This window comes from Pristiophorus japonicus, chromosome 8, assembly GCF_044704955.1.
Source record: "Pristiophorus japonicus isolate sPriJap1 chromosome 8, sPriJap1.hap1, whole genome shotgun sequence".
Lineage (NCBI taxonomy): Eukaryota > Metazoa > Chordata > Chondrichthyes > Pristiophoridae > Pristiophorus > Pristiophorus japonicus.
Genome location: NC_091984.1, coordinates 203,346,663 through 203,370,945, shown reverse-complemented (window position 1 = coordinate 203,370,945; position 24,283 = coordinate 203,346,663). Strand labels below are relative to the sequence as shown.

The 24,283-nt window shown below is 45.0% G+C and overlaps 1 protein-coding gene across 2 annotated transcripts in view; it reads left to right on the top strand.

Moving 5' to 3' along the window:
* The window catches only part of hip1rb (huntingtin interacting protein 1 related b), a 179,631-nt gene that overhangs the window by 74,158 nt on the left and 81,190 nt on the right, over positions 1–24,283 (top strand). The window contains exons 7-8 of one of the 2 annotated variants that reach the window (XM_070887783.1): positions 1,076–1,096; positions 5,636–5,697. In XM_070887783.1, coding sequence (XP_070743884.1) covers positions 1,076–1,096; positions 5,636–5,697 — 83 coding nt within the window. The remainder of the gene's footprint in view (positions 1–1,075; positions 1,097–5,635; positions 5,698–24,283) is intronic. The other variant, XM_070887784.1, reaches the window with a different exon arrangement.

Sequence of the window (24,283 nt, the reverse complement as noted above, 5' to 3'; positions counted from 1 at the left end):
TCAACATTCCCGCTAAGCTGCACGGTTATGCTGCAGTACGGATATCCCAAACAGGGCAGGGCGCTCATCCGCTGTACAATACGTGAAAAATTGAATGGGCCGCATAGCCAGTTAAAGGGTCCATGCACCAAATAAAATCGCAGGAAACATTACGTGGGATCATTAATACCCACCTGAATCATGAGAACAGGCCAAGCGAGGCCTTGACAATGTCTCAGCCGAAGAACAGCACCTTCATTAATGCAACACTCCGAGTACTGCACTAGAACCCTTGCCACTGGATAAAGGCCTAGCTCTGTCAAGCCTGCATGGTGGCTGATGTGCAACGGTCATCACACGTTAAAAAAAATCCACGCACAGGCATCTTCCACCCCTTCAATTGGAGTTCCGGACTGGAACATCAGGTCCTTCATTAAAACATCTGGGAATTCATGTGGCAGCAAGTCATCCTCGTTCGAGGGACTGCCTATGATGATTATGATGATGATGATACAGCTTGAATTGACTACCTTCTGATTCTGGATTGAGAGTGCTACCAGCTGAGCCATATACTATATAGTATGAGCTCCATAATATCCTTTTTATATCGGAGAATTAGGTGAATGAAATTCAGGTTGTAGACTCTGTTGAGTAGTCCTATTTTTATGTTTTAACGTGTCTGCAGAGTGCCCCTCCAATGCTGGTATGGATGGTTCCTGCTCACTGTATATTCCAGCGTGGCTTCTGCAAATATTGTTATCACAGTGGAATACCAGAGGAGAATGTATGTCTGATAGCACTGTGCTACCTCTAAATTTATTTCAGTGTGACTCTTGCTCCATTCAAGTGCAGCATTCATCCAGTTTATACAAGAGGTGGTTCGGATGCCAAGTATGCTTTGATAGAAGTAGAAGAGAGTTCTTATTATTCTATCTTCATAAATTACTATACTTGCTGCTGGTTTCTAATGCCAGTGAAAAAGTCAAAAAATTAGGAAACGTATTTGTTCAGATTAGCGACTGGAGGAAAATATACCCACCAAAAGTTTTTTGAGTCTTGGGATCATCCTTATCATTATTCTTTGTACTTTCTGTAGAGCATTGTTCTCTTTTTGGAGGTAAGTTAACAAGAACTGGATGCAATTTTTTAAGTGAGTGAGCTGACAAATTAGCCCATTAACATCAGCCGCATGAACCTGCACTCTGTGCTTCTCTTGATGTGTCCTAGTACTCTTAATTAGTATTGCGCTGTGAATGGATATTTTCGAGGACCAGTCCATAACGCTTCAGATATTTTCCTACTACACAATAATTACCCTATATTGAGATCATGACACCTAAATACAATACTTGTCATTGTGCACACAATGGTGGTTTCACGTTAAAGATATGCTGTCACAGCAGGTCTGTGGTAATTCCGCAGTAATTAGCGCTATAATATAAAGAATGGTATGTTGGCCTTCATAGCAAGGGGATTTGAGTATAGGAGCAGGAAGGTCTTACTGCAGTTGTACAGGGCCTTGGTGAGGCCTCACCTGGAATATTGTGTTCAGTTTTGGTCTCCTGATCTGAGGAAAGATGTTCTTGCCATTGAGGGAGTGCAGCGAAGGTTCACCAGACTGATTCACGGGATGGCAGGACTGACATATGAGGAGAGACTGGATCGACTGGGCCTGTATTCACTGGAGTTTAGAAAGATGAGAGGGGATCTCATAGAAACATATAAAATTCTGACGGGACTGGACAGGTTAGATGCAGGAAGAATGTTCCCGATGTTGGGGAAGTCCAGAACCAGAGTACATAGTCTAAAGATAAGGTGTAGGCCATTTAGGACTGAGATGAGAAGAAACTTCTTCACTCAGAGAGTTGTTAACCTGTGGAATTCCCTACCGCAGAGAGCTGTTGATTGGATATATTCAAGAGGGAGTTAGATATGGCCCTTATGGCTAAAGGAATCAAGGGGTATGGAGAGAAAGCAGGAAAGAGGTACTGAGGTGAATGATCAGCCATGATCTTATTGAATGGTGGTGCAGGCTCGAAGGGCCAAATGGCCTACGCCTGCACCTATTTTCTATGTTTCTATGTTTCTAAGAATATTACCTTCAGAGATCTGATGGCATTGGAAACTCGCATTCTTGTGAGCTGTTTCCAGATTCTACTTAAAACAAAAAGTATGGAGCCGCTCTTTCCATGTTTGGGGGAAGTAAAATCCTACGTCTCTGGTCTTCTGATTGTGAGCTACTGTGCTCCACTTGCTGCTCAGAGGGCAGGACGCCATTTAAACTCTGTTTCTCCGTGTCCCTCTTGTTGTTATAAAAGTACCTTTTGGTCAGACTCCAAGTACGGAGTCTCGTTTGAGTATTAATGGACTTGGCTCCACTTCATACAATTGGTGTAAAATTTGTACTGTATTTATGTGGATCGCTTCTAGATTATTCATAATGGGAGTGAAATAACAGAGGAACAAGTACAGATACATGCAAACTCTGCTCGTCATTATTCCCCACTGTAACCCATGGCCATTTATCACCAGCTTGGTTTTCTGGATGGGTAACCGGATGACTAGTTGGTTCTATATTTATTTCATGAGCCATTACTGTCACGGACAGTGTGCTGTGAGCCCCGGTCTGAAACTATGAGATTTTATATTGAGTTCAGCCATAGTGATCCAGTCTTTGTGTTGACGGTAGAAACAAGCATAGAAACATAGAAAATAGGAGCAGTAGTAGGCCTTCGAGCCTGCACCGCCATTCAATATGATCATGGCTCATCCTCTATCTCAACACCATATTCCTGCTTTTTCCCCATACCCCTTGATGCCTTTTGTTTCTAGAAATCTATCGATGTCCCTCTTAAATATATTCAGTGACTTGGCCTCCACAGCCTTCTGTGGTAGAGAATTCCACAGGTTCACCACCCTCTGAGTGAAAAAATTTCTCCTCATCTCGGTCCTAAATTTCCTACCCCGTATCCTGAGCATGTGACCCCTTATTCTAGACTTCCCAGCCAGGGGAAACATCCTCTCCGCATCCAATCCAGTCAGAATTTTATACGTTTCAATGAGATCCTCTCTCATTCTTCTAAACTCTAATGAATACAGGCCCAATCGACCCAATCTCTCCTCATACGACAGTCCTGCCATCCCAGGAATCAGTCTGCTGAATCTTCACTGCACTCGCTCGATGGCAAGTATATCCTTTCTTAGGTAAGGAGACCAAAACTGCACACAATACTCCAGGTGTGGTCTCACCAAGGTCCTGTATAACTGTAGTAAGACATCCTTGCTCCTGTACTCAAATCCTTACCATTTGCCTTCCTAACTGCTTGCTGCACCTGCATGTTTGCTTTCAATGACATGGTTCCTTGTTGCTGATGGCATCATGGACCCATGAACATGTGGGTTTGTGATGCTGCCTTTGGAATAAAGGAGCTGGTTTTAGCAACATAAAGGCAGTGAGCCTGTATCTTGTGTTTGCAGGCTATGGGGCTTTGTATAATAAGAGAGACTAGCTCCCTGCCCCAAATGTAAAAGCAGAATTGCAGCACAGAGATATTGCACCCTCATGATCCACACTACAGAAGCACCAAATATAAACGTGTTCACAGCATCCACCATTCATTAACTTAACAGGCACTTCAGATTAAAGCCATGTCATCAATGAAATCCAAGATATTTGTAAGATGTGAATGACCCCTTATTACTAAAGGCATACTGACTATGTGTTTGTTTTTTTGGCCTGCATTTTGATTTTTGTGTGTGCATAATTGTGACTGTTTTTTGTAACCTGGATGATGAATTCACTATACTGGAAATGACTGTAGTGGTTGAGTTCATCGGTCAGGTTGTCTTCATCTGAAGTCAACTTTATTACAGTGTCTGCCCGACATTAACACGGATTCCACCTGACACACACAACAGTGTTAGATAGAATGAAACAATGGCTCCTCCAATGTCTCAGTGGGCTATTTCTTTGCTGAGCAGTGTTGTTAGCACCACAGTATGTTTTAATTATTTTGTTTAAATAGTTGTTCACATGCACGATAATAAGGTCCTTTTTGGGGCAGTGTGCACAGGCTCTGTCTCCCTCTCAGGTGTCGGAAGGTGCAGTGCTGAGCTTGGCTGTCCGTGTGTCAGCCTGTGCCAAATGATGCTCGTGAAATAATCCCTGCATGGCTTCAGTTATCAGTACTGAATATTATATTATACAGGAAATTAAGTTGTTTTCTGTTCAAAATTGGGATTTTATTTTGCAAAACAACTAAAAATGACTATGGGTGGTGGGCTCTGGGAGTGGGCACTGGCTGAGTGTGGAGAGCGTGTGGGTGTATGGGAGGTTTTGTGGATGGGTGGGCCCTTTGTGGTTGGGTGTTTGATGGGGAGGGTGTGGTGGGTGGTGTGGGAGGGTGCATGTGGTTGGGTGGGCCCTGGGTTGGTGAAGGTGGGTGGATCGGTATGGGAGGGTGAGTGGGTGTGGGAGGGTGTGTGGGAGATTGTGTGGGTGGATGGGCTCTTTGTGGTGGGGTGTTTGATGGTGGGTGTTTGGGAAGGTGTGTATGGTTGGGTGGACCCTGGGTCGGTGTGTGTGTGTGGGAGAGTGTGTGTGTGGGGGACTAGGTGTGTGTGGTTGGGTGGGCCCTGGGTGTGTGTTTGTGGGAGGGTGTGTGTGTGTGGGAGGGTGTGGGTGGGTGTGGGAGGGTATGTGTGGTTGGGTGGGCCCTGGGTCGGTGTGTGTTTGTGGGAGAGTGTGTGTGTGGGGGACTAGGTGTGTGTGGTTGGGTGGGCCCTGGGTGTGTGTTTGTGGGAGGGTGTGTGTGTGTGGGAGGGTGTGGGTGGGTGTGGGAGGGTATGTGTGGTTGGGTGGGCCCTGGGTCGGTGTGTGTTTGTGGGAGAGTGTGTGTGTGGGGGACTAGGTGTGTGTGGTTGGGTGGGCCCTGGGTGTGTGTTTGTGGGAGGGTGTGTGTGTGTGGGAGGGTGTGGGTGGGTGTGGGAGGGTATGTGTGGTTGGGTGGGCCCTGGGTCGGTGTGTGTTTGTGGGAGAGTGTGTGTGTGGGGGACTAGGTGTGTGTAGTTGGGTGGGCCCTGGGTGTGTGTTTGTGGGAGGGTGTGTGTGTGTGGGAGGGTGTGTGTGGTTGGGCGGCCCCTGGGTGGGTGGGTGTGGGAGGGTGTGTGTGGTTGGGCGGGCCCTGGGTGTGTGTGTGTGGGAGGGTGTGTGTGGTTGGGCGGGCCCTGGGTGTGTGGGTGTGGGAGGGTGTGTGTGGTTGGGCGGGCCCTGGATGGGTGGGTGTGGGAGGGTGTGTGTGTGTGTTGGAGGGTGTGTGTGAGCGGGATGGTGTTTGTGTGTGGGAGGGTGTGGGTAGGTGTGGGAGGGTGTGTGTGGTTGGGTGGGCCCTGGGTGGGTGTGTGTTTGTGGGAGAGTGTGTGTGTGTGGGACCAGGTGTGTGTGGTTGGGCGAGCCCTGGGTGGGTGAGGGTGGTGGGTATGTGTGGGAGGGTGTGTGTGGGTGGGCTGGGCCATCGGCCATCTTATTTCTGTTGTAGGTAATCAACTTTTTGCTGAGATTCTGGTTAATAATTAGATGCAAATGGAAAGGTTTGTATTTATTTTAATTTGTTTTGCTGTGGACCCAACATTAAAATTTAAAAACATGTTGTTGCAGTTTCCAGCTTACGGTGGAGATGTTTGATTATATGGACTGCGAGCTGAAAGTTGCTGAAAGCGGTAAGTATTTTTTCAGTCGTATACTTTTAGAACACCATTTGACTGGAATGTTGATTCAGAAACTGATCTCTAGAAGGGCTGAATAAAAGGATATTTGGAAAGTTTTGTGAAATAAATAGTTTGACCTTTCAGAGGAAACCAAACCAGTTGTTTTAATGTTGTATAACTTATTACATGCATTTGTTTATTGCTTTGTTTGATTGCACCTATCTGTATTAGATTATTTTGTTTGAATAAACGCTAAATGTCCAGTCAGAAGGCTCTTTACATGGAGGAGCGCTAATGTGCATTGTGGTCCTGACCCAACTTTCAGCATTGCATGTTAGAATAAAACTGTTTTTCAAAGATAATTAAATAATATGTTTATATTATCTTAAATGCTTATCTGTAATTTTCAGCTCTATACAACTCTGGATAATTTCAATGTATTCTGAGTGGTCTAAACAGACCACTGAAGAGTTCATTCTCTTTTGTATTATCATTCAATGAAGACCTAAACCAGATTGGCTCCCATAAGAATCAATGCGTCAAGTAGAAAGGTGCCAGGTTCTGTCCTTGTACATGCTGAGTTAGTTGATCTCAACCAGATACTACAAGTAACTGACTTCTCTGCCCTTAGACGAGGCTGAGAGGGAAACAATCTAGATAGTATATCTACACCCTCAACTGGAAAGTACACATGTAGGATGTTGAATGAGAGCAGGACTGGGCTTGGCTGGGATGCACCACAGTTGAATAGACTATTGACAACTATCAAGGCTCATGCATGAAGATGGACACTTGTGTGAGGTACCGGAGGGCTGCTGGTGAATGTGGATCTGTACCCCAGCATGAGATATTACCGTCAGGCAAGGAGAACATTGGGAGAAAGAAAATCAGTGTGAGCCACAACGTGACCGCATGTAATAAGCTGTATTGACAAGGACATGTAACTCAGTTTTGACTTGCAAGGGTATTGAAACATGTAGATGTTGGACAACATTCTTTTCATCATTCTTCTAATCTTTCTCTTCATCAGTGATCGGCTTGACCTGTAGGTGAGGGAGTATATAGCAAGGGGGAACAGATCCGTACCTATGAGAGAGAGACTGAGGCAAGCTGAAACTTGGTTGCCATGGGGCAGATTTTCAACTTGCTGCCCTGGGCGTACAACTGGTTTATAGAAACTAGCCTTCCGTTTATAGAAACTGCCTCATTTTTATTTCCATGGGAGTAAATTACCAACTTTCTAATCCTCAATACCAGATTTATGCCGAGGTTGCAAATTTTCACAGCCCATACATGGAAGGGTATAAATCTGTCTCGCATTCACAACCCATACATGGAAGGGATCGAAGCTGACTCACGTTCACAACCTGAATGTGAGAAAGTCTGAATCCGGTCTACATTTGTAACTCGTACAAATGTAACCTCGCTATTCAAGAAAGAAGGGAGAGAGAAAACGGGGAACTACAGGCCAGTTAGCCTGACATCAGTCATCGGAAAAATGCTGGAATCCTTTATTAAGGAAGTGGTAACAAGCATTTTGAAAATCATATTATGATTAGGCAGAGTCAACGTAGTTTTATGAAAAGGAATTGTGTTTGACAAATTTATTAGCATTTTTTGAGTACGTAATAAGCAGGGTAGGTAAAGGCAAACTAGTGGATGTAGTATATTTGGATTTCAGAAGGCAATCAATAGAGTGCCACTTAAAAGATAGTTATGCAAGATGGGACTCGTGGGATTGGGGATAGAGGATTGGTTAATGGACAGAAAACAGAGTAGGGATAAACTATTTATTTTCAGGTTGGCAGGCTGTAACTAATGGGATGGGGTGCCACAGGGATCAGTGCTGGGGTCTTAGCTAGTTACAATCTATATTAATGACTTAGATGAAGGGGCCAAGTGTAATGTATCCAAGTTTGCTGACGATGCAAAACTAAATGGAAAAATAAACTGCGAGGACACAACGAGCCTTAAAGGGACATAGACAAGTTAAGTGAGTGGGAAATAGGTTGGCAGGTGGAGTAAACTAATATGGCAGAGGAGTGAAACTAATATGGCAGGGGGATGGGAACCTATGCAGGGAGACAGAGGGAAGTAGGATGGGGGCAGAAGCAAAAGATAGAAAAAAGAAAAGTAAAAGTGGAGGGCAGAGAAAGCCAAGGCAAAAAGCAAAAAGGGCCACATTACAGCAAAATTCTAAAGGGGCAAAGTGTGTTAAAAAGACAAGCCTGAAGGCTCTGTGCCTCAATGCGAGGAGTATTCGTAATAAGGTGGACGAATTAACTGTGCAGATAGCAGTTAACGGATAAATGGCATCATGGAGACATGGCTCCAGGGTGACCAAGGCTGGGAACTCAACATCCAGGGGTATTCAATATTCAGGAAGGATAGACAGAAAGGAAAAGGAGGTGGGTTGGCATTGTTGGTTAAAGAGGAAATTACCGCAATAGTAAGGAAGGACATTAGCTTGGATGATGTGGAATCTGTATGGGTGGAGCTATGGAATACCAAAGGGCAGAAAACGCAACTGGGAGTTGTGTACAGACCACCAAACAGTAATAGTGAGGTTGGGGACAGCATCAAACAAGAAATCAGGGATGCGTACAGCAGTTATCATGGGCGACTTTAATCTACATATTGATTGGGCTAACCAAACTGGTAGCAACGCGCTGGAGGAGGATTTCCTGGAGTGTATTAGGGATGGTTTTCTAGACCAATATGTCAAGGAACCAAATAGAGGGCTGGCCATTCTAGACTGGGTGATGTGTAATGGGAAGGGACTAATTAGCAATCTTGTTGTGCGAGGCCCCTTGGGGAAGAGTGACCATAATACGGTAGAATTCTTTATTAAGGTGGAGAGTGACACAGTTAATTCAGAGACTAGGGTCCTGAACTTAAGGAAAGGTAACTTCGATGGTATGAGACGTGAATTGGCTAGAATAGACTGGCGAGTGATACTTAAAGGGTTGACGGTGGATAGGCAAAATCACATGGATGAACTTCAACAATTTTACATCATTATCTGGAATAAAAATAAACCGGGGAAGGTGGCTCAACTGTGGCTAACAAGGGAAATTAAGGATAGTGTTAAATCCAAGGAAGAGGCATATAAATTGGCCAGAAAAAGCAGCAAACCTGAGGACTGGGAGAAATTTAGAATTCAGCAGAGGAGGACAAAGTGTTTAATTAGGAGGGGGAAAATAGAGTATGAGAGGAAGCTTGCTGGGAACATAAAAACTGACTGTAAATGCTTCTATAGATATGTGAAGAGAAAAAGATTAGTGAAGACAAATGTAGGTCCCTTGCAGTCAGGTTCAGGTGAATTTATAATGGGGAACAAAGAAATGGCAATCCAGTTAAACAAATACTTTGGTTCTGTCTTCACGAAGGAAGACACAAATAACCTTCTGAAAATACTTGGGGACCGAGGGTCGAGTGAGAAGGAGGAACTGAAGGAAATCCTTATTAGGCGGGAAATTGTGTTAGGGAAATTGATGGGATTGAAGGCCGATAAATCCCCAGGGCTGATAGTCTGCATCCCAGAGTACATAAGGAAGTGGCCCTAAAAATTATGGATTAATTGGTCATCATTTTCCAACAGTCTATCAATTCTGGATCAGTTCCTATGGACTGGAGGGTAGCTAATGTAATACTTTTAAAGAAAGGAGGGAGAGAGAGAAAACGGGTAATTATAGACCGGTTAGCCTGACATCAGTAGTGGGGAAAATGTCGGAATTAAAGCTGAAATAGCAGCACATTTGAAAAGCAGTGACAGGATCGGTCCAAGTAGGCATGGATTTATGAAAGGGAACTCATGCTTGACAAATCTTCCAGAATTTTTTGAGGATGTAACTAGTAGAGTGGATAGAGGAGAACCAGTAGATGTGGTGTATTTGGACTTTCAAAAGGCTTTGACAAGATCCTACACAAGAGATTGGTGTGCAAAATTAAAGTACATGACATTGGGGGTAATGTACTGATGTGGATAGAGAACTGGTTGGCAGACAGGAAGCAGAGAGTCAGGATAAACGGGTCCTTTTCAGAATGGCAGGCAGTGACTAGTGGGGCTCAGTGCTGGGACCCCAGCTATTTACAACATACATGAATGATTTAGATGAAGGAATTGAATGTAATATCTCCAAGTTTGCAGATGACACTAAGCTGGGTGGCGGTGTGAGCTGTGAGGGGGACGCTAAGAGGCTGCAGGGTGACTTGGACAGGTTAGGTGAGTGGGCAAATGCATGGAAGATGCAGTATAATGTGGATAAATGTGAGGTTATCTACTTTGGTGGCAAAAGCACAAAGGCAGAATATTATCTGAATGGCGGCAGATTAGGAAAAGGGGAGGTGCAACGAGACCTGGGTGTCATGATACATCAGTCATTGAAAGTTGGCGTGCAGGTACAGAAGGCAGTGAAGAAGGCAAATGGTATGTTGGCCTTCGTAGCTAGGGGATTTGAGTATAGGAGCAGGGAGGTCTTACTGCAGTTGTACAGGGCCTTGGTGAAGCCTCACCTGGAATATTGTGTTCAGTTTTGGTCTCCTAATCTGAGGAAGGATGTTCTTGCTATTGAGGGAGTGCAGCGAAGTTTCACCAGATTGATTCCCAGGATGGCAGGACTGACATATGAGGAGAGACTGGATCGACTGGGCCTGGATTCACTTGATTTAGAAGGATGAGAGGAGATCTCATAGAAACATATAAAATTCTGACGGGACTGGACAGGTTAGATGCAGGAAGAATGTTCCCGATGTTGGGGAAGTCGAGAAGCAGGGGATATAGTCTAAGGGTAAGGGGTAAGCCATTTAGGACTGAGATGAGGAGAAACGTCTTCACTCAGAGAGTTGTTAACCTGTGGAATTTCCTACCGCAAAGAGTTGTTGATACCAGTTCATTGGATATATTCAAGAGGGAGTTAGATATGGCCCTTACGGCTAAAGGAATCAAGGGAAATGGAGAGAAAGCAGGAAAGGGGTACTGAGGTGAATGATCGGCCATGATCTTATTGAATGGTGGTGCAGGCTCGAAGGGCTGAATGGCCTACTCCTGCACCTATTTTCTATGTATAATGTGGGGAAATGTGAGGTTTGTTCACTTTGGTAGGAAGAATAGAAATATTTTTTAAATGATGAGAAACTCTTAAATGTTGGTGTTCAGAGAGATTTAGGTACTCGTACAGGAAACACAGAGAGTTAACATGCAGGTACAGCAAGCAATTAAGAAGGCAAATGGCATGTTGGCCTTTATTACAAGCAGGTTGGAGTACAAGATTAAGGAAATCTTGCTACAATTGTACAGGGCTTTAGTGAGACTGCACCTGGAGTACTGTGCACAGTTTTGGTCTCTTTATCTGAGGACGTATATACTTGCCTTGGAGACAGTGCAGTGGAGGTTCACTAGATTGATCCTGGGGTGAGAGGATTGTCCGATGAGAAGAGATTTTGTAGAATGGGCCTATACTCTCTGGAGTTCAGAAGAATAAGAGGTGATCTCATTGAAACATGTAAGATTTTGAGGGGGATTGACAGGGTAGATGCTGAGAGGTTGTGTCCCATGACTGGAGAGTTTAGAACTAGGGGGCATAGTCTTAGGATAATGAGTCGGCCATTTATGACGGAGATGAGAAGGAATTTCTTCACTGAGGGTTGTGAATCTTTTGAATTCTCTACCCCAAAGAGCTATTGATGCTGAGTCATTGAGTATATTCAAGGCTGAGATAGATTTCTGGACTCTAGGGGAATCGAGGGATATGGGGATCGGGCGGGAAAGTGGAGTTGAGGTCGAAGATCAGCCATGATCTTCTTCAATGGCGGAGCAGGCTCGAGGGCCGGTATGGCCTAATCCTTATGTTCTTACCCTTGCTTTTTTTCCACCCAATTAGATTCACATTTTAGAGCATAAGAACATAACTAGTTTTTACAAATGTACGTAGGAAAGGATAAGCTTTGAAACTCTTCTTGTTGCTGACTGGGAAGCGGACTAAACTCACACTCAGGAACACATGCTGGTAGTTTGCAGTCTTTTGTCCACAAGCCATTGCCCTTTAGTAAAGGTAAAGGGGAGAAAATCCCCTTGGACGGTGGCACTAAACAAGCAGTATTGGATCGTCCGCCTGATCTACTTATTGCCTGATCTCCAATTCCATTGAATGGAAATGGACTGAATATTGAGTGGTATGTGTATCAGGCAGTCGGTGCGATACTGCCTGTTTTGCATTACCGCCAAGGCGAATCGTTACCCTAAAGTGTTTTTCAAATGGATTGGGCTTGTTTTCGAGATGGTTGATGTCATGTATGTAACCACAATGTAACACCACTGTATTACTGTATACACTCAACCTAGATGCACATCTTGACCACAAGGGGTGAACTTGTGGGAGACACTCCTTACCTGATCATACAGGTATAAAAAGGGAGGTCCCACACAGGGTCATCGTCTTTGGAGTCCTGTGAATAACGAGTTAAGGTCACAGAGTGACCTTGTCCCCAGAATGTGCCTCGTGTGGTTTCATACTGTAGAGTAAGGATTTTACAGTTACATTCCATAATACTCGCTTTCTGTGCTGTGTGTAGGGGGGTGGGGAGCGAAGCATTTAAATTAAGCTACAAAATAATGTTTAAATCCTTGTGTGCCAATTGTATAAGAAAAATTAAAGTTTTATTGAGAGAAAACTAAGAAATCTGCAGGCTCAGTGGTTAAATTTACTTTTTCCTCCTCCCTTCCTATCTATGTGAACAACTCCAGCCCTACAACCCCTACCTCTAAACGCTAGTCCTCTGACTCTGGCCTTTTGTATATCTTCCCCATCCTTCGCCCCCATCATTCCAGCTGTGTAAGCCCCGTGCTTTGGAATTCGCTCCCTGTGCCTCCTCCTACTCCTCCTTGAAGATCCTCCTTTGACCGAGCTTTTGGTCATCCTTCCTAATGTCTCTTCCTTTGTCCGGTGTCCCTTTTTATCTAATTATGCTTCTGTGAAGCACCTTGGAATCTTTCCCTACTTTACAGGTGCTATATAAATACAAGTTGTTGTAGTGTAGTCTCAAGTTTGACCCTCAGTTTGTGCTGTGATTGGCCTCGAGGCCTCTGTTAGGGAAGCACAAAAATCCTTGCTGAGAAATGTACGTCAGATGAGGACATGATTGAATGAGATGCCGCAGGCTGTCCTTGCATGAGTTACTGACCAGATGAGGGGTGAAAATTGGAAAATAAAGTGAGTTGTACTTTTACTCATCAATTGCTGCACCTCTCTCATCAGATTCACGAGTCTTTTTCAAGTAAAGAGTTTCAGAACTTTTAAAGGACCTACTTATTACAATATTTTAATCCCACAGACATCTTGCTTCTAAACATGTCCTCATTACCTGCATGCCTTTGGTGGAGATTCTTGGATCTAATTCTGGCAGTCTATTTTTATTCTGTTATTCCCAAGAGTATTTTTAAGCCTTGCAGTTTAAAATGGCAATTTTGAAAGGAAGAAAAGTAAAAATCATTTTCAGGGAATTGGAGTACCTCAGATTCCTAAAATATTTATTGAATTTGACAACCAAGAATCCACAGTTACTCATGATTTAAATCTATACAGTTTGGTTGTGTGTAATGGCTATGTGCTGATCTGGATAGAGCACCAAGTTATTTGGACTATCAGCTAGGATCAATTTGCAGTTTATTCACAGTTTAGACTACTGCACTGTGTGATGTGCATCTTCTCCCTGATTTTAAATTAAATTTTGATTTTTTTTATCCATTTCCTCCTCCTGAATGAATTCTGTTTCAATAGGGTGCAATTACACAAACAATGACAGCATTCTGATATCCCATGGTTGCAGACAGAGACAGCATTCTGGTATCCCATGGTTACAGGCAGAGACAGCATTCTAGTATCCCATGGTTACAGACAGACAGCATTCTGGTATCCCATGGTTACAGGCAGAGACAGCATTCTAGTATCCCATGGTTACAGGCAGAGGCAGCATTCTGGTATCCCATGGTTACAGGCAGAGACAGCATTCTGGTATCCCATGGTTACAGGCAGAGGCAGCATTCTGGTATCCCATGGTTACAGGCAGAGACAGCATTCTGGTATCCCATGGTTACAGGCAGAGACAGCATTCTGGTATCCCCTGGTTACACAGACAGTCGCAGCCTTCAGGTGTCCTACCCAATCGGCTGTACTTTATGTATGAGCCTGGGCAGTGAGTGTCAACAAGCCATTCAACCGATACGAGTATCACAACCTGGCACCGGTACTGTGCTCACTAAAGATCCACAGGTCAAGAAGGAGCGAGAAACCTGGCTGACTTCCCCCACCCTCTCTAGCATGGGAATACTAATTATAACAAACACATGCTACTTTTTTTTCTTAAGAAGTGTACAATGGAACGTATAACACACAATGTAAGTTCTGTGCTCTGCCATTCTGCTTTATGTTCAGAAGGTCAGTGCCCTACTAGAGCTGTGCTTGTTGTCTTTTGAAGGAACAGCAGCAACAAATGGTCATTTTATTCCCTCTTGATCTGGGCAAATATTATGTGCCCTTTTTGCTAAAAGTTTAAAATATAATTTTTGGTGATTTACTGGAGCTTGTTGATTACAGGTAGTCTAGCGGGAGGTGTTTAGGGATGTTTATAACAGCTTGTGCACTCGGTTGTTTTCACTAATAATGGAACTGTAAGAAATCTGAATGTTTGAGTGATCACTCACAACTGTGTTCAGCCTTGTCTGTCAACTCCCAATTTTAGTTATTCAATGCATTTCAGTGTCACTATTCCTCCCTATCTCAACTGGTGAACAGTTAGAAAATATCATCAATAAATAAAAACAGAAAATGCTGGAAATACATAAGAACATAACATAAGAAATAGGAGCAGGAGTAGGCCATTTGGCCCCTCGAGCCTGCTCTGCCATTCAGTAAGATCATGGCTGATCTGATCTTGGCCTCAACACCACTTCCCCACCTGCTCCCCATAACCCTTATCGTTCAAAAATCGGTCTATCTCCACCTTAAATACATTCAATGATCCAACCTCCACAGCTCTCTGAGGTAGAGAATGTCAAAGATTCACGACCCTCTGAGAGAAGAAATTCCTTCTCATTTCTATTTTAAAAGGGCGACCCCTCACTCTGAAACTATGCCCCCTAGTTCTAGATTCCCCCACTAGGAGAAAAATTCTCTCTGCATCTACCTTGTCAAGCCCCCTCAGAATCTTATACGTTTCAATAAGATCACCTCTCAGTCTTCTAAACTCCAATGCGTATAGGCCCAACCTGCTCAACCTTTCTTCATATGACAATCCCTTCATCTCAGGAATCAACCTCGTGAACCTTCTCTGAACTGCCTCCAATGCAAGTATATCCTTGCTTAAATAAGGAGACCAAAACTGTGTGCAGTACTCCAGGTGTGGTCTTACCAACGCCCTTGTTATGTCTATAATGTACTTATGAATGACTCCATGAGGCAATGCGTTGTACTCAAACTGTAGTGACCTTGGTCCTTTATTCCAAACTCCAGACTGCTGTGCAAGCATTGTGTGCAGCCTTTTATACAGGACCCTGCCACCAGGGCAGGAAACCCCCAGTCTCCACCAGTTGCACCCTCTAGTTGTACCAGCACGTATGTACACAGTGTGAACCTTATTGATAGTACTTCAGGTAAACAAGTCTCCATCTTATACAATCTCACAGTGACTACACATAGAGTATATCCATAGTCAGCATATACAACGTCACTCTCCCCCAAGTCCTTTGTGCCAATTACCTTTGCACTATGTGCTCTGGCTTAGTTCTCCCCAGACTTAAGTGCCAATAGCCCTTGCACCTTGGCTGTGCTTTGGCTTGGCTCTCTCCCTGTTAACCCCCAAGTCCTTTTGCCACAACGTTGGGTAATGGTTATCAGATTGGATGGTTTGATGATGCGGTGGAGGTTCCAGTGGGTCCATGTGTGTGTCTATGGCTACATACATCCATTCCTCCCCCCGCCCCCTCCACAGCGAGATCATGCAGCTGGCCTGTTACATTAACATACAGGATCAGACGCAGTGCAAGTAAAAAGAAAGTAAGATTTTTTTTTTTCAGTTTGTATCGTTGCACCTAGGTTCCGTGACTTACATTCGTTATGTTTTACGGTCGTGTGCCAGGATTGGGTAGATTACATTCATGGTTTAGTCGTGGTCAGTACTGAGGTAGCAGTACAGGTATGTGAGGACGCTAGTTCCAGAGCAACCGGACAGGATCCTAGTCGTCTGATGGCTCCGCTGCACCCCATGCTAGCAGGGTGGGCTTGGTTCGCTCACCGAGCCAGGACTCAGGGCCTTTGTCATTGCCTAGTGGTGGGCAGAGTCACAGAAGTGTGTGGCCTCCCTGTCCTCCTTTGAGGGCTGCAGAGTCTTCTGCCTGCTCTCTCACGGTGTTGGGAACCTGGCTGTTCAAGGTCCCATTAGGGGAACTCGGTGTTTCTGACCTTTCGCTCCGGGACATGGCCGAGGTAGCGACTGGGTCTGGGGGCTGCACCGTCTCCACCCGGGTGGTGGGCAACGGCGGCTGACTGCGCGTATTGGCGCCGTTTTCATTTCTAGGTCCATGGCGAATAGTGCCATCAGGTGTCTGCAGCGTGGGATAGACCTGTGGCAGGGTATCAGGATCAGTGCCTTTACCCTCCCGAATTCGCTCGCTTGCTGCTCTAGGGGACACTCTATTCCCGACATCTCGCAACAACATTCTGTTCACAATCTTAATCGGTTCGTTACATTGATTGCCATGCATACAATGTCTCTTTAAGTTCAGTTGGTTGCAGGTCTCCTTTAAGAGAACCCTGCTGGCTTTACCCCAGTCAGTTCCTTTGTTGGACCCCACATGTTGGTCCCTCAGCGTTGCACCTCGTGATGTTGCCGCGGCCATGTTTCTTTTCAACCGCGCTGCTCCTCGCTGTAGCAGGAACGCCATCTTGCCTCTGTCCTCGGGATCGACTGCCTTGATCCCACTCTCCCGCGATTCTGCCACAAACGCTGGAAGGGTACCTGTGATTTCAATCTTCCTCCCCAGGAGTCCTGCCACTGGAGCCAGGAAGGTATTTTTAGATCGTTCCGGTTGGATCATTGCCACGCAGTCGTGATGGACAGGTCTGTGCCTCAGGTGCTGTGCTGGTCTGTTCTCTGGTGCTTGGCCCAAGGTTTTGCTCTGCCTCTGAGCACAGGGAACATCGATTGCTGGAGTGAAAAGGTCTTCTCATTTCCACTGGATCTTCCCCATCCACCTTCTTCCGAGTAGCGTTGGACCATCACCTGCAACAATCCACAGAGGTAACTTGTGCACCACGCCATTATGGATTACACTTACATCCACACTACCAAGGACTGGGATCAGCTCCTTGGTGTAGGTGCGCAACTTTTCCTGTACTGGAACCAGCTCGGGTCGTTTTTCGTTCCACAGCCTCTCGAAGGCATCCTGGCTCATCACTGACTGGCTTGCTCCCGTGTCCACTTCCATGAAGACTGGAATGCCATTTATCTTGACTTCCATCTTCATTGGAGGACAATCAGTGGTGCAGGTATACACTCCATACACTTCTTCTTGGGGCTGAGCTGCCTCTCTGGCCAAATCGTCATACCCCCGCTGGATTCAAAGTCATCTACCGACTCCTCTGTTAGACGGTGAGTCGCATTTCTTTTACAAATGCGCTGAAGATGGCCCTTCGTGTTACAGGCTTTGCATACGTACTCCGCAAACTGACACTGGTGAGCCCTATGGTTTCCTCCGCAACGCCAACATGGTGCTACTCGATTAGCACCCCTCGGCGGACTCTGAGTTCTGGAACCCTGAGGTCTGTGCTCTCTGCCCTGGGCAGAGCCACGTTCTGAAGTCTTGCCTATGAAAGGCACTATTCTGTGTATAGTACTTGCCAGGTTTGAGGCCACAGGAGGAATGATTTGCTTGATGCTGCAAGTCGAGGTCATGAACGCCTGACTGATGCCGATGGCTTTTTGCAGGTTGACTGTGGTGTCGGCAGATAATAGCTTATGAAGGAGGCCCTCATGGCCAGTTCCTATAACGAAGATGTCTCGCAATGCTTCGTTGAGGTGTGTGCCAAAATCACATGGTGCTGCAAGTCTCCTGATTTCAGCAGCATATTTTGCAATATCCTGGCCCTCAGGTCTGCTTTGCGTGTAGAATCTGTGCCTGGCCATGAGGATGCTCTCCTTTGGTTTAAGTTGGTCGCGAATTAGTTCAGTCAGTTCATCGTATGTCTTATCTTTGGCCTTCGTGGGTGCCAGCAAGTCCCTGACGAGGCAGTAGACCTCGGGTCCACAACTGGTCAGCAGTATAGTCTTGCGCTTCTCTGCCAATGTGTCCGTCCCCCTGCCAGGTCGTTTACCACGAAATATTGCTCAAGCATTTCCGTGAAGGCATCCCAATCATCACCCTCTTTTAGTGTGCCAAAGGTAGCGATGATCGCGTGAAAGTCCTTATTCTCGTTGCCAGTTGTTATGTCTATAATGTACTTATGAACGACTCCACGTGGCAATGTGTTATACTCAAACTGTGGTGACCTTGGTCCTTTATTCCAAACTCCAGAGTGCTGTGTAAGCATGGTATGCAGCCTTTTATAAAGGGCCTTGCCACCAGGGCAGAAAACCCCCGGTCTCCACCAGTTGCACTCTCTAGTGGTGCCAGCATGTATGCACACGGTGTGAACCTTATTGATAGTACATCAGGTAAACAAGTTTCCATCTTATACAATCTCACAGTGAGTACGCATAGAGTACATCCATAGTTGGCATATACAACAGCCCTGTACAGTTGTAGCAGGACTACTCTACTTTTATACTCCAACCCCCTTGCAATAAAGGCCAACATTCTATTTGCCTTCCTAATTACTTGCTGTACCTGCATGCTAACTTTTTGTGTTTCATGTACAAGGACCCTCAGATCCCTCTGTACCACAGCACTTTGCAATCTCTCCCCATTTAAATAATAATTTGCTTTTTTATTTTTCCTACCAAAGTGGATAACCTCACATTTTCCCACATTACACTCCATCTGCCAAATTTTTTGCCCACTCACTTAGCATATCTAAATCCCTTTGTAGATTCTTTGTGTCCTCCTCACAACTTGCTTTCCGACCTATCATTGTGTCATCAGCAAATTTGGCTACATTACACTCGGTCCCTTTATCCAAGTCATTAATATAAATTGTAAATAGTTGAGGCCCCAGCACTGATCCCTATGGCACCCCATTAGTTACAGTTTGCCAACCTGAAAATTACTCATTTATCCCGACTCTCTACTTTCTGTTAGTTAGCCAATCCTTTATCTACGCTAATATATTACCCCCAACCCTGTGAGCTCTTATCTTGTGCAGTAACCTTTTATGTGGCACCTTATCGAATGCCTTCTGGAAATCCAGATACACCACATCCACTGGTTCCCCTTATCCACCCTGCTCATTACATCCTCAAAGAACTTGAGCAAATTTGTCAAACATGATTTCCTTTTCATAAAACCTTGCTGACTTTGATTGACTGTATTATGATTTTATAAATGTTCTGCTACTACTTCCTGAGTGATGGAATCCAGCATTTTCCCAATGACAGATTTTAGGCTAACTGGTCTATAGTTTCCTGCTTTCTGTCTCCCTCCTTTCTTAAATAGGGGTGTTACATTTGAGGTTTTCCAGTCCACTGGGACCTCTCCAGAATCCAGGGAATTTTGATAGATTCTTCTTCATCATCATCTTCATCCTAGGCAGTCCCTCGAAATCGAGGAAGACTTGCTTCCACTCTAAAAGTGAGTTCTCAGGTGACTGTACAGTCCAATATGGGAATTACAGTCTCTGTCACAGTCATTGAAGGAAAGGGTGGGTGGGACTGGTTTGCCGTATGCTCCTTCCACTGTCTGCGCTTGATTTCTGCATGCTCTCAGCGACGAGACTCGAGGTGCTCAGTGCCCTCCCGGATGCACTTCCTCTACTTAGGGTGGTCTTTGGCCAGGGACTCCCAGGTGTCGGTCGGATCATTGCATTTTATCAAGGAGGCTTTGAGGGTGTCCTTGAAATGTTTCCTCTGCCCACCTGGGGCTCGCTTGCCATGTAGGAGTTCTGAGTAGAGTGCTTGCTTTGGGAGTCTTGTGTCAGTCATGCAAACAATGTGGCCCACCCAACGGAGCTGGTCGAGTGTGGTCAGTGCTTCGATGCTGGGGATGTTGGCCTGATCGAGGACACTACTGTGGTGCGTCTGTCCTGTCAGGGGATTTGCAGGATCTTGCGGAAGCATCGTTGGTGGTATTTCTCCAGCGATTTGAGGTGTCTGCTTTATATGGTCCACGTCTCTGAGCCATAGAGGAGGGTGGGTATCACTGTAGACCATGAGCTTGGTGCCAGATTTGAGGGCCTGATCTTCGAAAGCCCAGCCTTCGGCCGCCTGAGGATGAGAGTTTGGTAGATTACAACCAATGCATCCACTATCTCTGCAGCCACCTTTTTTAAGACCCTAGGATGCAGGCCTTCAGATCCAAGGGACTTGTCCACCTTTACTCAGCAAGTTAGGCAGCATCTGTGGAGAGAGAAATGGAGTTAACGTTTCAGGTCGATGACCATTCGTCAGAACTCAGTTTCTCTCTCCCCAGATGCTGCCTGACCAGCTAAGTATTTCCCATATTTTCTGTTTTTATTTCAGATTTCCAGTACAGGTATCGTCAGTTTTTGTGTTGGAAAAGATCATCACTTGGTTCATAAGAGTAAAGTGGCTTTCCATGGACAGTGTTGTAGATGGAATGGGAATTGGATACTAATAAATAGTACTTGCCATTTTATAGCACCACTTCGGGGTGAGATTTCTCAGGAATGCTTCATTTAATTGAACTAGTTTGAAGTGTAGTGCCTGTCGGGTAGATAGATGACTGTTTGAGCTGGAAACCTACAGGAGTGGAAGGACAGGATGTATAATTTATATATTTCTGATCAAATATGCAAACCATAATTCAGTGAGTGCATAAACACTGCCAATAAAAGGACATATTTCAAGCAACTTAAAATACTACAAAAAAATTGAAAATGTAGTGGAGCTCCACAATCAAACCTCCGACGGTGAAATTTGAATGAATGATCTATCCAGTGCAGCTCTTTAAACAGAACTGCCATACAGGCCTGTCATCATCATAAGCAGTCCCTCGAAATCGAGGAAGACTTGCTTCCACTCTAAAAGTGAGTTCTCAGGTGACTGAACAGTCCAATATGGGAATTACAGTCTCTGTCACAGGTGGGACAGACAGTGGATGAAGGAAGGGGTGGGTGGAGAGTCTGGTTTGCCGCACATTCCTTCCACTGCCTGCGCTTGTTTTCTGCATGCTCTCGGCGACAAGAATCGAGGTGCCCAGTGTCCTCCCGAATGATTTTCCTCCACTTAGGGCGGTCTTTGACCAGGGATTCCCAGGTGCCGGTGGGGATGTTGCACTTTATCAAGGAGGCTTTGAGGGTGTCCTTGAAACGTTTCCTCTGCCCACCTGGGGCTTGCTTGCCGTACAGGAGTTCCGAGTAGAGCGCTTGCTTTGCGCCCTCCTGTATGGCTCAGAGATGTGGACCATATACAACAGACACCTCAAATCGCTGGAGAAATACCACCAATGATGTCTCCGCAAGATCCTACAAATCCCCTGGGAGGATAGACGCATCAACATCAGTGTTCTTGATCAGTCCAAGATCCCCAGCATCGAAGCACTGACCACACTCGGCCAGCTCCATTGGGCGGGCCACACTGTCCGCATGTCCGACACAAGATCCCCAAAGCAAGCGTCTACAGGCCTGTATTTACATAAACAACCCTGAATCTTTCCCTTTTTGCTGCTGAAGCCCTGTGCTGGAGCGATCCATTGCTGGTTGTAACCGGAATTGAGCTGGCGGCCTGTGCACCCTTGTGATGCAGTCAGACCCAGCTGCTGCTCCGCCACAAATGCTAAGTTGTTTCGTCCTATTCACCGTGGCAAGGTTCCAGTCCCTGGCTCTGTTTGTGCTGTTTGCCCAAATGGGTCGTTGTATTTGGTCTGGCCAGCTGAAGTGGAGAGTGCAGCAAATATTCATATCAGACGAGCAATAAAGAGGTAATAAAAATTGTAAAAATGCAAACCCGGCCGTTTTCTGTGTGCTGTCACTGGTGGAAGAGGAGCTGCAACCAATGGCACATCAGCTGAAAGCAGGCGTCGGCAAATGGAGGTTTGCAACATTTGAGATGAGGGTGGGGGAGGGGTAAAAAGACAAATGAATGTAGTTCTAACATTAATTGGCAATACTGAATAGACATTAGTCAGGACAACAGTTCCGACGAAAGCCCATCGACCTCAGATATTAGTCATGAACCTGATCTGGATTATGAAACATCTTGGGAGTTGTTTTTGCAGGGGAGTATTAAAGTGAAGTGGTGCTGATCAGTATTTGTAATTGCTTTTTATATTGTTAATGACGCATTACATTATGAATGTGCAAATTGGCTGGCAAGTTCAGGGCATTAAGAGATAGGCCTTGAGTTGCTGGTTGATTTCCGCATGAGCGGCATCTCGCCCTTAGCCTCCCCATTATTTTTTTAACAACTTGTTGGATTTGCACATTAATTGCCCATTAAACTTGCCGCAGAACATTAAGTCTGATAATTATTAGCATGAGTACCCTTTTAACAACGCGATATTTGTTGATGCAATGCCAGTCAACATCTCTGGCCCAGAAATTGAACAATTTAAACTGTGGAATGGTAAATTGTTCGTAGCCATTTTTAAAAATGTCAACATTGAAATTTTTTTCTTACTTCTCCTTTCTGTCTCTTTTTTTCCTCTCTTAATCCAATCTTTCTTTCTCTCTCATTATTTCTCTTTCTGTACCTGACTTGACTCTAATTCACCCTCCTTCCCAGTCTTCCCTCTGTTTCTTAATCCTTAAATCTCATTGGTTAAGGAGGTATACCGTTGGTCCCGCCGTTCACCGAGGTCTCAGATGCCCCGTTGCCTTTGCCACGCCGTTACCAGTTCACACTTACAGCAAGTTACCGCGTACAGAAAAAAGTCCATCTAACTAACTAACAGGAGATGCCCTGCTCCAGCAAGATCCGGCCCATTGTGTAAGACCCAAACTCGTGCTGCCAGCCTTGGGGAATCTAGCAAGTTGACTCTGCTGTTGCCATGGTTATGTAAGACCTAAATGTCGGGAGCTGGTAGCACCAGCATGGTATTTACACAATATGAAAGTAGCTTGTGACACTCCACTACAGATTGTAGTGTAATCTGCAAAATGCACTGAAAGGGATTCTTTTTAAAACAATCGTTATTATGGTCTATGAAACGCAGCTACATACATGTGAAGGAGTTAATCTCAGTTGTTATCCCATTTTTTTTTTTACATAAGAACATAAGAAATAGGAGCAGGAGCAGGCCATATGGCCCCTGGAGGATGCTCTGCCATTTAATACGATCATGGCTGACCAATCATGGACTCAGGTCCACTTCCCTGCCTGCTCCCATAACCCCTTATTCCCTTATTGTTTAAGAAACTGCCTATTTCTGCCTTAAATTTATTCAATGTCCCAGCTTCCACAGCTCTCTGAGGCAGTGAATTCCACAGATCCACAACCCTCTGAGAAAAGAAATTCCTCCTCATCTCAGTTTTAAATGGGCGGCCCCCTATTTTAAGATTATGCCCTCTAGTTCTAGTCTCCCCTATCAGTGAAAACATCCTCTCTGCATCCACCTTGTCAAGCCCTCTCATAATCTTATACGTTTCGATAAGATCACCTCTCATTCTTCTGAATTCCAATGAGTAGAGGCCCAACCTACTCAACCTTTCCTCATAAGTCAACCCCCTCATCTCTGGAATCAACCTTGTGAACCTTCTCTGAACTGCCTCCAAAGCAAGTATATCCTTTCATAAATATGGAAACCAAAACTGCATGCAGTATTCCAGGTGTGGCCTCACCAATACCCCTGTACAACTGTTGCAAGACTTCCCATTTATACTCCATCTCCTTTGTAATAAAGGCCAAGATTCCATTGGCCTTCATGATCACTTGCTGTACCTGCATACTAACCTTTTGTGTTTCATGCATAAGCACCCCCAGATCCCGCTGTACTGCAGCACTTTGCAATCTTTCTCCATTTAAATAATAACTTGCTCTTTGATTTTTTTCTGCCAAAGTGCATGACCTCACACTTTCCAACATTATACTTCATCTGCCAAATTTTTGCCCACTCACTTTTGCCTGTGTATGTCTTTTTGCAGATTTTGTGTGTCCTCCTCACACATTGCTTTTCCTCCCATCTTTGTATCATCGGCAAACTTGGCTACATTACGCTCAGTCCCTTCCTCCAAGTCATTAATATAGATTGTAAATAGTTGGGGTCCCAGCACTGATCCCTGCGGCACCACACTAGTTACTGATTGCCAACTCGAGAATGAACCATTTATCCCTGCTCTCTATTTTCTGTTCGTTAGCCAATCCTCTATCCATGCTAATATATTATCCCTAACCCTGTGAACTTTTATCTTGTGAAGTAACCTTTTATGTGGCACCTTGTCAAATGCCTTCTGGAAGTCCAAATACGCCACATTCACTGGTTCCCCTTTATCCA